The 12,976-nt window shown below is 39.1% G+C and overlaps 1 protein-coding gene across 7 annotated transcripts in view; it reads left to right on the forward strand.

The window, feature by feature from the left end:
* Positions 1-12,976, forward strand: part of MGA (MAX dimerization protein MGA) — a 63,991-nt gene that overhangs the window by 22,902 nt on the left and 28,113 nt on the right. For 6 of the 7 annotated variants that reach the window (XM_075427590.1, XM_075427594.1, XM_075427593.1 and 3 more), the window contains exons 6-13: positions 3,153-3,281; positions 4,709-4,807; positions 5,665-6,314; positions 6,931-7,288; positions 8,263-8,489; positions 9,368-9,505; positions 9,934-10,006; positions 11,414-11,934. In XM_075427590.1, coding sequence (XP_075283705.1) covers positions 3,153-3,281; positions 4,709-4,807; positions 5,665-6,314; positions 6,931-7,288; positions 8,263-8,489; positions 9,368-9,505; positions 9,934-10,006; positions 11,414-11,934 — 2,195 coding nt within the window. The remainder of the gene's footprint in view (positions 1-3,152; positions 3,282-4,708; positions 4,808-5,664; positions 6,315-6,930; positions 7,289-8,262; positions 8,490-9,367; positions 9,506-9,933; positions 10,007-11,413; positions 11,935-12,976) is intronic. The other variant, XM_075427595.1, reaches the window with a different exon arrangement.

Genomic DNA, 12,976 nt, shown 5'->3' on the forward strand with positions numbered 1-12,976 from the left:
TGCTGGCAATGCTAGATACAGCACTAAGCAAATGTTACAGCAACATTAAAGCTTTGGGGATTATATTGTGGGCCTCCTAGATGTTATCTTTACCCAAGATAAGTGTAATAAAATTACAGCATGTTGGTAACTACAACACTAGCCTCATGAGGTGATCCTGAAACTGGTGTAAAACCCACGTGCTTTTCCTCTGCTTTCTAAATGAACGGTGGTGAAGTGTGTCGTACCATCTGAAGGGTGTTGAGCAGTTCACAGATACTACAAAATGGACAAGAGAAGTCAAGCATCAGGCTAAGAAAAAAAGATCTGAAGAATTTTTACTTTCTTGAATGCTTGTGACCGTCATTTTCAGTGTTGGATGGTAATCTGCTGAGCCTTTTAAATGGTGACATTGTAATTCAGCAGTGAAGAGATTGACCCTCACCTGTCTAATTTTTAGAGGGAAAAGAAGTTGTGTGAAGACTATTTGCAGCAAGAGTATTGCCACAGACAGATACAGATGTAATTTGATCAGGCTCTGAAGTGAATTACAATACATATACTTCTGTTGTTAGACTTCAGCTGCTGGAACTGGAATCAGTCTTTGTTCAGATTACCTTCAACTTCCAATAAGTTACAGATCTATCGCCTTCCATTGCAGACTTGAGGTCGGGGAAGGACCGCGATGATGTTAATGGAGAGCTGGTTGTTGGGTTTTTTATCTTCTTTTACCGCCCCCCCCCCCGTCTCTCTCTCTCTCTTGTGGTGGCTTGGTGGAGCCGCATTAGCTTTCCTGATTCTGATACTTGTTCTCCAGAATTTCTCGGCCGCAGATCATAACTAATACCTCCTTGTAATCTCCTACAGAACAGCCAGAGATGTTGTTCTCTTCTGTCTGGAAGATATGAAATGCATGTTTCTGAATGTGCTTTCAGCCATTTTGTAGAAGCTTACTGACTTTCTTGTCCTCACTACAGTATGGGAAATGGACATAGCAATTTTGATGTTAACTCTGATTTTGGTTTTAGACAATGTAGTTGAGAAGCTTAACTTTCTTCTTGAGAGTCACAGATGTGTTGGAGCTGTACCTGAACCCCACAATTGCTGTTGATTTGCAAAGTTAAGAAAATTGTGATTGAGACTATCTGGATCTTAGAGACACCAGGAGTGCAGGAAGAAGATGCTTCAGAAAGAAGGGAATTCAATTTAAGCATGTTAGAAGGAAAGCTCCTGCTGGAGTACTGGAGTGCTATGGAATGCCTCTTCTATCTGAGCTAATTTGAATCTCTAATTATATTCCCCAAAATCAAAAGCACTGTTGTCAGGCATCGTATTTCACATTTAGCAGCTGCATCTGATGTGGAGAGGAGAAAGTTCTGAAGGAGTTGATTCTTCATTTGCCAATATTTGATTATGGCAACTGAAACTTGGCAATACTGGGGATGATAGAAACTAATAAAAATGATAGTTCATGTGTCACGTGTGGTAATGTCTGTACTGACATACATGTACTATTACCATTTGTTCTTTAGGCTGGCTGTGTTCATTCCGTGTTGCAGTAATTGGAGTCATCTTCTGTGTGTGTGTTGTTGTGTTTTTTTTTTTTGTCTGGGTGCTTTTCACTTCATGATCCTAAACTGAAATAATCAATTTTGTGTATGGGTGATGTTCTTATTTTTGTTTGAGTGTTAAATAAAGCTGGGCTTTTGAAGATGACAGAATAATTCAAATGGAGTGTCAAGAAGAAGAAAGTGCATACTCTTTCCATTTTATTTTCAGCCGAGTTCGAAAAGAAATGGATGGCACCCTGACATTTGGCAGTTGACATGTTTTTATACAAAATGCTTGACTGACTTGCTGTTTCACTATGTAGATTTGAATTGAAATCTGTATCTCACTAGACTGTCCTTGAAAACAGTATCTGTTTAAACAACCATGTCTGTCATGTTGATTGTTTTTGGGCTGCCACTAATAAGGTCACTGTGTTGCCACTTATGAACATAAATGTGTACCACCAACGCAAGGTTTCTGTGGTATGTGCAAATACTACTTCATGTGTCCTGAGCCTTGTCAAGTCATACATCTTCAATTTCAAAACTCACATATTTAACATATGAATTTCAGACTTGCTGTCAACAGGAGCAGCATTTGTGGGTTTCTATAGCTAAAAGCCAAATTAGATGTCCTCAACTCCAGACTGTGAGCTGAGTTTGATTGACAACAGTAATTTCTTGAATTTAGTATAACAGTATTTTCTAACAAAAGGTACTAAGTCAAATTTACTATCTTCTTTTTTTTCCTCAGCATTTCTGTATCTATATTTGTTTTGCCATAGATAAAAATACATTTTGTGGCCAAGTGAAGTCTTTTGGTTTGAGTATTTTGGGGGAGTTGACGAAGGAAGATGTTATAGGCAGTTAAACATTTGTGATGGCATCAACAACATGGATTGTTTATTTCCTCTGCTTCAAAAAAAAAGGTTTTATTGCAAACTGCCAAGCCTGGGAAAAAATAACCTGCTGAGATCATTTGATAAACTAGGCCTGAGAACGCTGTTTGAATACAACTTCGTTTATATCATCATTTTTCTAACACACACTTCTTCAGAACTAACGTGGTTTGCTGTTGTCTCTTATTGCTGGTTGAAACTGAAGTGTGTGGTGTATGTTCTTGCACAAGAATAGGTTTCAGTAGAGAAAAGGATGTGTAGGTACCACTGGCAAAATTGATAATTTATGTGGTGATATGAAATGTCAAATAGTCAGCAGTGTTGGTTCAGGCAGTAACTCTAGTCTTCAAGGATGTAAGCAGTGCTAATTTCTTTAAAAAACAAACAGAAAATTTTATTGTGAGAATTATTGCAACACTGCCACTTGGGTTAATAAATTTCTGTGGAAACTTCAGTAGTAATCAAGAAAACTTATGAAAAGTAATTCCATTTTTTCTTTTAATTTCGCGTTCCCTAAAATACTTTTTAATTCATACCTGCTGCAAATCCAGTATAAGTAACAGTTACAGTCGCTAGTGCTCTTTTTCAGGTCTCTTAAAATGGTGGCTGAATGCTGGAAAAGCCTATATATAACTTACTGGCTTATTTTTTAGTAAATATCTTGACTTTTGTTTTCCTAACATCTTGCTGCATTGAGACATTTACTGATACTTGTCTCTTGTAGTGGGACTGAAGTTGAATTCTGTGGACCCAACAATGAGCATTGACTTGAAATACTTGGGTGTGCAGCTTCCTCTTTCCTACTCAAATTACTCTTTCTGGAGCTATCCAGGAACCAATCCCAATTCTCCAGGTGGGTAGAATACGAATTTGCTGAAATCTCAGGTATTACGTTTTTATTACCAATGATCAGAAGGGGGATATGGCCAGTTGGTTGAACTTGATATCTTAAGGAGATTAAAGTGGTATTAAAATGACAAAGTCTGAGAACTTTCGTAAATCATTATGTGGTTACTGGCCAAGAAGTCCTGAGTAATTCTGGCCAGATTGTCTATAGCCTTCATTTTTGTGATGGTTGTGGTCCAGCAATAGTATCTGTCTGGCTTAATTTGTAGGGGCATGTTTTTTGTCTATTGGAGCTGGATTTTCTAAATGTAAATATACATATTAACTACTCTTAAATGGCTCAGAAAAAGCATAAGCAATCTGCATTTCTCTGATGTTGCTCACATGCAAAACAAAAAAAAGTTGTCTTTCACAGTGCTGAGTATCAGAGCTTTCCAGAGGCAGAGCTTGAGGTGCGACTTGGGGGCTAACCTATAATTTCATGATAATTATTTATTAATAAAGTGCTGAAGAATTGTGGGGTTTTTGAACTTACTTGGTATTCAAACAAGTGCATTTCTCATTATAATGTGACTGTGATTCTAATACTGTTGATAGATACTGTTTTTAATAATAAACTGGTTGGACAAAGTATAAGGGTGCTTGTCCTTCTCATACTTACCTCTTCCTCCTGCTTTAATATTCTGATTACTGTGTCTTTCTGAATCTGCTTTTGGGAGCTGGTAAAAAGGCAGACGTATCTCAGCTTTGTTTACACTGCAAAAGAGGCAGGTTCAGTTCAGAAGACCTCAGCTCGGTGTCGAATGCAATTACTTCTAGCCTAGCAATATGTCAAACAGCCAAATAGATCCCTGTTAGTATTTTTACATTCCAGGTTAGCTTCCAGAGCTGATGGGTACCTTGACAGAGGTGTTGCTGTTTGCCTTTTGTGATTATTCCCTGCCACTACCCCTAATTGATCCTCAGCTAGATTTGACAGAGTAGCGAATGTTGAATGAAGTTTCTACGGTTCCTATAAAAGTTATTGGTTCAATTGAAGGGGGAGACTCAAATGACTTTGCTCGCTGAGAGAGGTTGTAGTATCAGCTCAAAATCTGCCTGTTCCATTTTAGCCTACTAAGTTGCTGATTCGCCTGTTCTGATTTTTGGAATTAACAGCTTGCACCATTGCTAGGGAGACTAAAATATAGGAGAAGGCATCTTTTGTATGGGATAGCAGATGCATGATCATACAGCAGAACTCTATGGGAAGCTTGGCTTTAAGTATTCTGTTAATTAAAAAAAAAAAAAAAAAAGTAAAAATCAAGTCTCTTTATTCAGCCTTTTGATTTACTACTGTTCGTCTGTCCCTGAAAAGGAGTAAGCAATGTTTGCTAGGACATCGATACAATCAAGCTTGGCTCGTAAACTGAGGCTAGCTTTCTTCTTTTCCAGATACCGGATTTCCCTTTGTTTCCAGGACAGGAAAGACAAATGATTTCACAAAAATCAAAGGCTGGCGAGGGAAGCTTCATGGTGCTGCTAGAAATGAAGGTAAAAAAAAGAGAGAGAGAGATCCGTGTACATATTCCAAACGTGTGGCCTTTTTCTTGACCCTCCATAGATCTTGCAATTTGGTAATTTTGTGTGTCTTAATGACATTTATTTTTTTAATATTGAAACTGTCGTGGATAAAGAATTTTTTTGGTACTGCTTCCATGGGCAGAATAGAGATTTATGAGGGAGGAGAGAAACTTACTTTGAGTAAGATGGAAATACATGTATTCTGTTTTATGCGGAAAGCTTGAGTGAAGATCAAAGCTGTAATAGTTTTGGTTTTGCTCCTCAGTTTTGAGTTTACTTGGAAGTATGGCAATTTCAGGATTCTGTTGCCCTGGGGACCCTAATGAACTAGACTAGTTTTTATTTATATGGATGTATTTTAAGCTCTAGGTAGAGTAGATATTCCTTACATATTTGATTACTTTGCCCTGTCCCAGGGAGAAAGGGATATTTGGCAATTTGCCAATTTTTACTTTAGGTTAAGTATTTATATTGTACTTACTGCACTTTTATACAGTGTTGTGTTGGGCTATTCCAGATGTATTGTGGTGTACCAGGTAGGCTAGATGTTCAGGACAAACAAAGTAAGATGCATAGGAGCACTGCTTGTTGGAGGCTTACTGTTTCTGTGAACGAATACACATGTAAAATCTCTACAAAACCAGTTGTTCAGACAGTTTGTTATGCTTCAGAGTGGTTTGTATTTGGCATGCCTGTGTTATACTCTTCTAAAAGACTTGCGTATATATTTTGAGAGAGGTATTTACCTCTTCTGTAGTGTTTAATTATTACAAGATTTGTCAGCTTGTTTTCCATGGAGCTAGTTAAAGTGCTCTGTATTTGTTTAGGTGGCAGTTCAGAAGGTTCCTTGAAGAATCGGTCAGCATTCTGTAGTGACAAGCTGGATGAGTACCTGGAAAATGAAGGGAAGTTGATGGAAACGAGTATGGGATTCTCTTCTAGTGCTCCCACTTCTCCTGTAGTGTATCAGCTTCCCACTAAGAGCACTAGCTATGTGCGAACTCTCGACAGTGTTTTAAAGAAGCAGTCCACCATAATTCCTTCAACATCTTACACGTCCAAGCCTGCTCCTCTGTCATCTACCTCTAGGAAGACAAAGACTCAAAACAGACGGACATCTACAAACAGTAGAGTAAAATCGTCTTACAAGCCTATACTGCCTGCACCTCTTTCTGCAAAGCAGAAACAGAACTCCTCCACATCCGGGGAAAAGGCTGCTAAGTCTGTCTCAAGTAGCAGTTTAACTAACCAAGCAGATAATTTCGTGGTCCCAGCTTTGGATGAAAACATACTTCCGAAACAGATTAATTTGCGCCAAGCATCACAACAGCAACAAGCAGCTCGTCCACCAGGTTTGTCTAAATCTCAGGTGAAGTTAATGGACTTGGAAGACTGTGCTCTCTGGGATGGCAAACCGCGGACCTATATAACGGAAGAACGAGCAGACATCTCTCTATCAACCCTGCTTACAGCCCAGGTAGATCTGTAATAGTTCCCTGCCTTTCTGTACTGTTGCTTTTCCAAAGCTGTGCGCTTACTGATGTTGCATACAGATGCAGAAAATAAGACTGAGGCCGCTAAGGAGCATGACAAAGCATGATGTTCCTTTGTGGTGTACTCTTTGCAGTGAAAGTTGAGAAGGGCTGACTTAGCAGTATGTGAAAAAACTCATTGTGATAATAGCGTGTTGATATGAATCACTAATAATTTGAGTTAACTCAAATTTTCACCATTAAAAATTCTGGTTAATACAACTACTGTTCAGTAACTGCATTTCCTTACTATTTGTCACTCTCTTTCTCAGTTGAAGTAACTGCAAAAAAGTCCTGGTCATGTAACTTGGTTATCACGATAACCTCTCTAAGATGCTTTAGCTATCTCAGATTCCTCTCAGAAGATTTCACATGCAAACTCTCCTCTGTTCTGTTTTTTTTTCAGTATGGATGACAAATTTTCATATGTAAGACATGTAGTTGGGAGGGGTTATTCTAAATGAACTTAGAATAGAAATTTTGCATATGCTTGATGGAATATTACTGAAATTTCGTCTTACTAAAATGTGAAGTGTATACTTACTTAAAACTTTTTTGTAGGCTTCTCTAAAAAACAAACCTATCCACAAAATAGTAAGACGACGAGCACCTCCTTGCAATAATGATTTCTGCCGACTGGGTTGCATATGTGCCAGTCTAGCACTGGAAAAACGTCAGCCTACCCACTGCCGCAGGCCAGACTGTATGTTTGGTTGTACTTGCTTGAAGAGAAGAGTGTTGCTGGTGAAGGGAGGATCAAAACATAAGAAAGTAATGAAAAAGGCTGTACGTGGAAATCTTGTGTTCTGTGGAACACAAGATGATCAGCAAGAGGATGAAGATTTGGAAGAAGAGGGTGATGGGGAGGAAGATGAGCTGAAGCAGAAAGATAAGAAGAAGAGGAAAAGGGTGGAATACAGTGAGTATTGCTGGGCAAAAGTGATTACTTTCAGCTTTGCAGAAACCACCTATCGTGGTGGGCATTTTTGTTAGGAGGTAGTAGTGATGCTGCTTCTAAACCCAGAAACTGGAAGTGAATTTCAAGAGGTCTGCAACATCTGCTTTTGTATAGCTGGCCAGCAAGGAAAAAAAAAACTTTTCAATTTTTTTAACTCTTACCTGATCAGCATTTTGGGCACTGATTAGTTGTTTATTGTGATCAGATAGCTGGAGTTTCTTTTTGATAGTTTAAACTCGTGCTCATCTCTCCAAATATCTGTAAAAACTAAGGATATGAGATAATTACTGCTGTTGCTGTAGGTAATCTTCACAGTCATAGTACTGCTTTCTTTCCCTCTTGTCAAGTGAGTATCTAGAGCTGTATTTTCAGTTGCTGTATATAACTGCATAGTTCATTGAATTCAGCGGAAATACAGTAATTTACAGTAGTTTCAGATCTGGCCTAAGGTATGCTCAGAAGATCGATTCGGTAGAAATTGACCATGAATTTACACTTTCTTACTAGTAGTACTTTTAGCAATAGTTAAAAACAAACACAGTGTTACTTGGTGTTCCACTGGAATAAATTATTTCTTCCATAGAGCTGTGGTGTAAAGTCTGGTTTTTTTGAGGGTGTTTATAATTTTAAGTATACAATATCAATGAAGATCACTAATTCATCAGTGTTTTTCTGTATCTGCTATCACAGTACAAATGAGAAGCTGATTAGCATAGAATAATTTTAATTTTCTTTTCCTCTTTCTTGTGGACAAATCCCAGTCACTTTTGGCTAGAATTTGAGACAAGAAAAGTAACCAGTAGTACTTTCTGGCAGTATGAACTCATGATTGCTGCATGGCTAGACTTCACGCTCAAATAAAAATTTCTGTTATTACTGTGTTTGATCGTGTTTCACTTATAAGTGAGTTGGGATTTTTTTCCTCTTTTTTTCAGCTATATGTGACTCGGAGCCAGAACAGCCTGTTAGGAATTGTCCGCTGTGGGTGAAAGTAGAAGGTGAAATAGATCCAGAGCCAATCTACATCCCAACACCATCTGTTGCTGAACCAGCTAAATCTGCGGCACTGCCCAACCCTGAAGTCTTGCATCATTCTAGCAAGCATAGATCTTCCAGTGGAATGAAAACAGGCAGAGTGTATACGCCTAAACCCAATCCAGTGGTAAGAAAGAGATGCGTTTGTTTTTCTTTGTGTTGAAAAATTAAAACAAACACTGCCAAAAGCTTCTGTGTTGGGACTTTTTAGATGAAATTCGAGATGAAAGCCGAAGATTGACAGCCCATAGGCATGTTGATAAGTTGGGATGAATTGACTGTGTATAAATCTTTAATTGTGTCCATATTCCGTTGAAAATTTACTGTAGCAATATGCAGATGGTGAAAGGTGATTATGATTCACTAATAGCCTTATTTAAAAAATGCAATAATATATGCTATTTCTGGCAAAACGATTGCGGGTTCTGTAATGTTTGTAGAAGTTATTAACTGCATAATGTAGCCACCCTGATTAATGAGTTACTTGGGGGGGTGGAACTGGGATACAGGCACAGTGTTCAGTGGAGTTGTGGCGTCTCTTTTCATTCTTGTTTGAGGTTTGTTGGAAGAATCTGCATTTGCCTCTCACCTTGGTATCTAAAGCAACAGCAGCAGTAGAGGAAGAACAGCAGTAGAGTTGAGTCTAGTTACGTCTGAAGAACGAACATACCAGAGTTGCTATTTAATGTGTACCAGATAATGTTAAACGATATATGACACTTAGGACTTGTTTCCCCACTTAGAGTATCTGAACGGGTTTGGGGCTTTTTTGGGGGGTGATGGTGTTCTGTTCCCCCCATACTGAGTATCTAACTTGGAAGCAAGATGTGCACTGGGGTATGTGATACTAAGAGGGCAGATGCAGCTTGAAATGCTAGACCTGTCTTTTGACTATTGAAACATTAATGCTGAAGTGTTGTTAGAAGGTAAAACTATTTAATGAATGTAATGTGCATCATCTAGAATGAAGATGTTTTCCTCTCTTCCGTTTTTTTTTTTGAGTAGATTCGAGAGGAGGACAAGGATCCTGTCTACTTGTACTTTGAAAGTATGATGACTTGTGCGAGGGTCCGAGCATATGAACACAGGAGAGAGGAGAAGTCACAAAAAGACAAAAGTGATTCACCGAGTTCTAGTATAAAGGTGAGAAGTCACACTGTAACTGGCACGTGTCATAGAATAGGCAGAAGTATTGAAAATGTTGAAATAATTTTCTTCCCCAGAAACACCTACGTGACATGAGGGCTTGATTTACATTTGATGGTGATAGAGCTGTGGAGCATGGAGCTTAAATCACCTAGCAGTGCTGGTAGTCTTGTCTTGTTACTGTGATAGAAATTGTCTTGTCTGTGGAAAATTCCTGGCTGCCAAGTGCGTTGTCGTGTAAGGCTTAAATATTCATTGTTAAGAGAGCTGTTCTAGGATGAAAATTGTAACATTGTCAAAGTTAGCATGTGTTTTATGATTTGGGGTGACAGTATGATGAACTAGTTTATTTTGTGGTGTGATTCTTAGTGTGGAAGAGAGATACACAGGATGAATATTTTTCTTGCATTTCTTTCCTCCTGCAGGAGCACGAACCAGAGCTTCTGTCTCCTGAGAAAGCAGCCTGTGAGATAGACCAAGACACTGATAAATCAGGAGGTAAGAGCTGAGTCTGGAATATAATTTGACCTCTTGGTAGTTCCACATTTTTGTGGGCTTTTTCTGTTGGCTTTATTTTTTAAAAAAAGTTGCAGCTATTGATGAAACATAAGTCCACTTGCTGAGGGAGTTATCACGGTTGTCAATAAAAATCTTATGATGTGTTTACAGTTTCCTGTTTTCTTAAGCAGTTGTGTGTGTGTGTGTCACATGGGAGATACAGCAGGCTAAATATCCAGTACTTGCTGTTGCTCTGAGGTTAAAATGACCAATGTTACAGTAGCTTGTTTAGCTATAAAAGATAATACTGCACAGTAGGTGTGTCTTCAAGAGTGATAATTAGGTACTTGGGAAGGAATGGAGATCACTGTTCATGGTTTGTCTGGGGTTGGTGTGCCCCCCCTTTTTTTTGCTTACTATTACTTTGTAGTTACTGAAGGATTAATAAATATCCAAGTGATACTCTGAGGATGGGATCCTCACATTCTCCACTTAGAACCATGTGGGACAAAGGAATCGCCTGTACTTCATTTAGAGTTGTTTGATGTTGAATTCTTTTAGTTCAAGTTGAAGGGTTGAATTGAAATTTTGCTATATTATGTATACTGGGTCTGAGTTTCTAGTTCATAAAGAAGTAGGCTAGACATCTGTGTTCTTCAGTCTGAAGTGGCCCAAATCATGTTCACGTTACAAACTTTAAAACGAGGCATGTACTAGAGGCATTGTGTCATCCACTAATGAAATATAGCTGCCTTTAAGCTGAATTTTTTCACTGTTGAATGTGTACAACAGCACACTACATTTAAGGATGGGAATGGAAAAATGATGCAACCAGTTGAAAATGCTGGTGAATTGGTAGGTGAAATTAAAATGGCCAGGACACAGGGCTCAACATCCTTACAGTTTTGCAAAAAGTGACATTGGATCTCTAATGACGACGAAAGTTCATGCTTCTGTTATACATCTTCTGCAAAAGACAGTTCTGCTAGCGGCACGTTTGCCCCTCGTGCCATTGTAGGACACTGGTCCTTTTCTGACTCCAAGAGAAAAGTGCCATCTCTTGAATAACCAGCGATGCTTTCTACTGCATGTTGGTGTTGCTTGGAGATCTTTCATCCATGATACTGAAACAACCCAGCTATGTTTAGCTTGTGATGCAACGGGATACAACCTGAGATGGTATGGCTGCAGGGAATGAACAGTGAGAAATAGTTAACATTAGTTTTGTAGTGAGTTTTTGCTTGCTTGTGAAGCTCTGCAAGGGGAAGTGATGCTTTGAGCAGTTCTTAATTGTTGTTGCCGTGCAGCTGAGACAAGGGTGGAGGTGTGGGCAGAATAAAACTGTTTGAATATCCAGGTGATTAAAATGCCATAGTATTGCAGAAACCTATTTCAATTCTTTCTCAGAGAAAAGCTGGTGGTCTTCCCGTAGTGAGGGGGACTCTTCCTCCACCTCCTATGTTCATCACACCACTCCAGGTGGACCAACCAAACTTATTGAGATGATCTCTGACTGCCACTGGGAGGAAGATCACAATAAGATCTTGACCATCTTACCACAGCATATCAACAGTAACGCACCACAGTGCCTCAAAGTGGGTAGCTTCATTATTGAATTGGCTTCGGAACACAAGGCCCAGGCTGAGAAGCACCCTCCTGTCTACTCCTCCAGAGTGAAAATTTCAGTGCCGTCCTACCAGGACAAGGACGAGAAGCCTGAGATACCTGTCTTGGAGACTCTTGATAGCGGAGTGCCGTCATGCAAAAATCCAGACGACCTAAAGTTCTTGCGGGCAGACACATTGGACAAACTGCAGGAGAAGTTGCATGGGGGCAAAGGTTTGCCTTTTTATGCAGGGGTTTCTCCTGCGGGAAAGCTGGTCGTCTACAAACGCAAAGCTAATATGAGCCCCTCTGGCTTGATTCAGGTGGGTCCCTCTGCCTTTACTGTGGAGATTAGATTCAGTTTCATCCGGTATCCCAGAACTCCTTGAAGGGGAGAACACTCTTTAATTTGTCTACCTACTTGTTCACCTGTCCAGACAAGAATTTTTAGTGTCTGGTGGACATTCCTGCCTTTTCATAAGCTTGTCACTTTCATGATTGACTCAGTAACAGGAAATCTGGTTGGAAGTCTAAAATCTGATGGTTTAGCTTGTCCTTTTGGCAATTTAGGTCTTGGTGGCCCAAGTGCAGAATGTCTCTCAGGATCTTGTTGGTGCTTTGGAACTCCCTGCAGATGCATTTGATAGACAATACTTCTAAATAAATGTCTGTTAGAGGCCACAAAAAGAACATTTCCTTAGGAATTGTACACTGGGACAAAACTTTAAAATGAAACTGTAAACATTAAATTGCTTTTGGCTACAGCTTACTGTTAGTCTTTGCTAATAGCCTGTGTCCTCTTTGCAGATATATCAAGGGACTTCATAATCCTAAATTCAAAGTGAGTCCTTTCCCTGCAGATTCATGCTGCCAATTTGGTGTTATGAATTGGTGGTAGGAACTGTAGGGCTAGGATGAAGATCTTTTTCAGTCAAAGGTATTTGTGGTTATAGTAACACCACTTTCAGAGGAGGCATATGAATTAGGAAGAGTAAAATTTATTTTCATGACACTTCACAGATATGGCACCCTCACAAAGAGAAGCTGGTGAAGAGAAAAAATGTAGGGGGAGATTTCTTATTTTTCATAGAAGAAGTTCAGTAAAAAGAGTCAAGACCTTACTTAGTAGTGTGTTAAATATATTGGGCGTTTAGAAGGTATCATCAAACAACCTGAAAGTAAAATGCACCCCTACCAAAACTTCCCATTGACCAGTAGGCCTAAAGCCTGACGTTCATTAAGATGTTCTGTTTCTTCTCTCCTGTACAGCTCTGAATTTGAAGTTAGTTAACTCATCATACCTTAATTACATTATCAAATGACAGTACGGGTGAGAAAAAAGCTGATAAAGCTTTTACAAGCTTT

This window comes from Opisthocomus hoazin, chromosome 7 (genome assembly GCF_030867145.1).
Source record: "Opisthocomus hoazin isolate bOpiHoa1 chromosome 7, bOpiHoa1.hap1, whole genome shotgun sequence".
Classification (NCBI taxonomy): Eukaryota; Metazoa; Chordata; class Aves; order Opisthocomiformes; family Opisthocomidae; genus Opisthocomus; species Opisthocomus hoazin.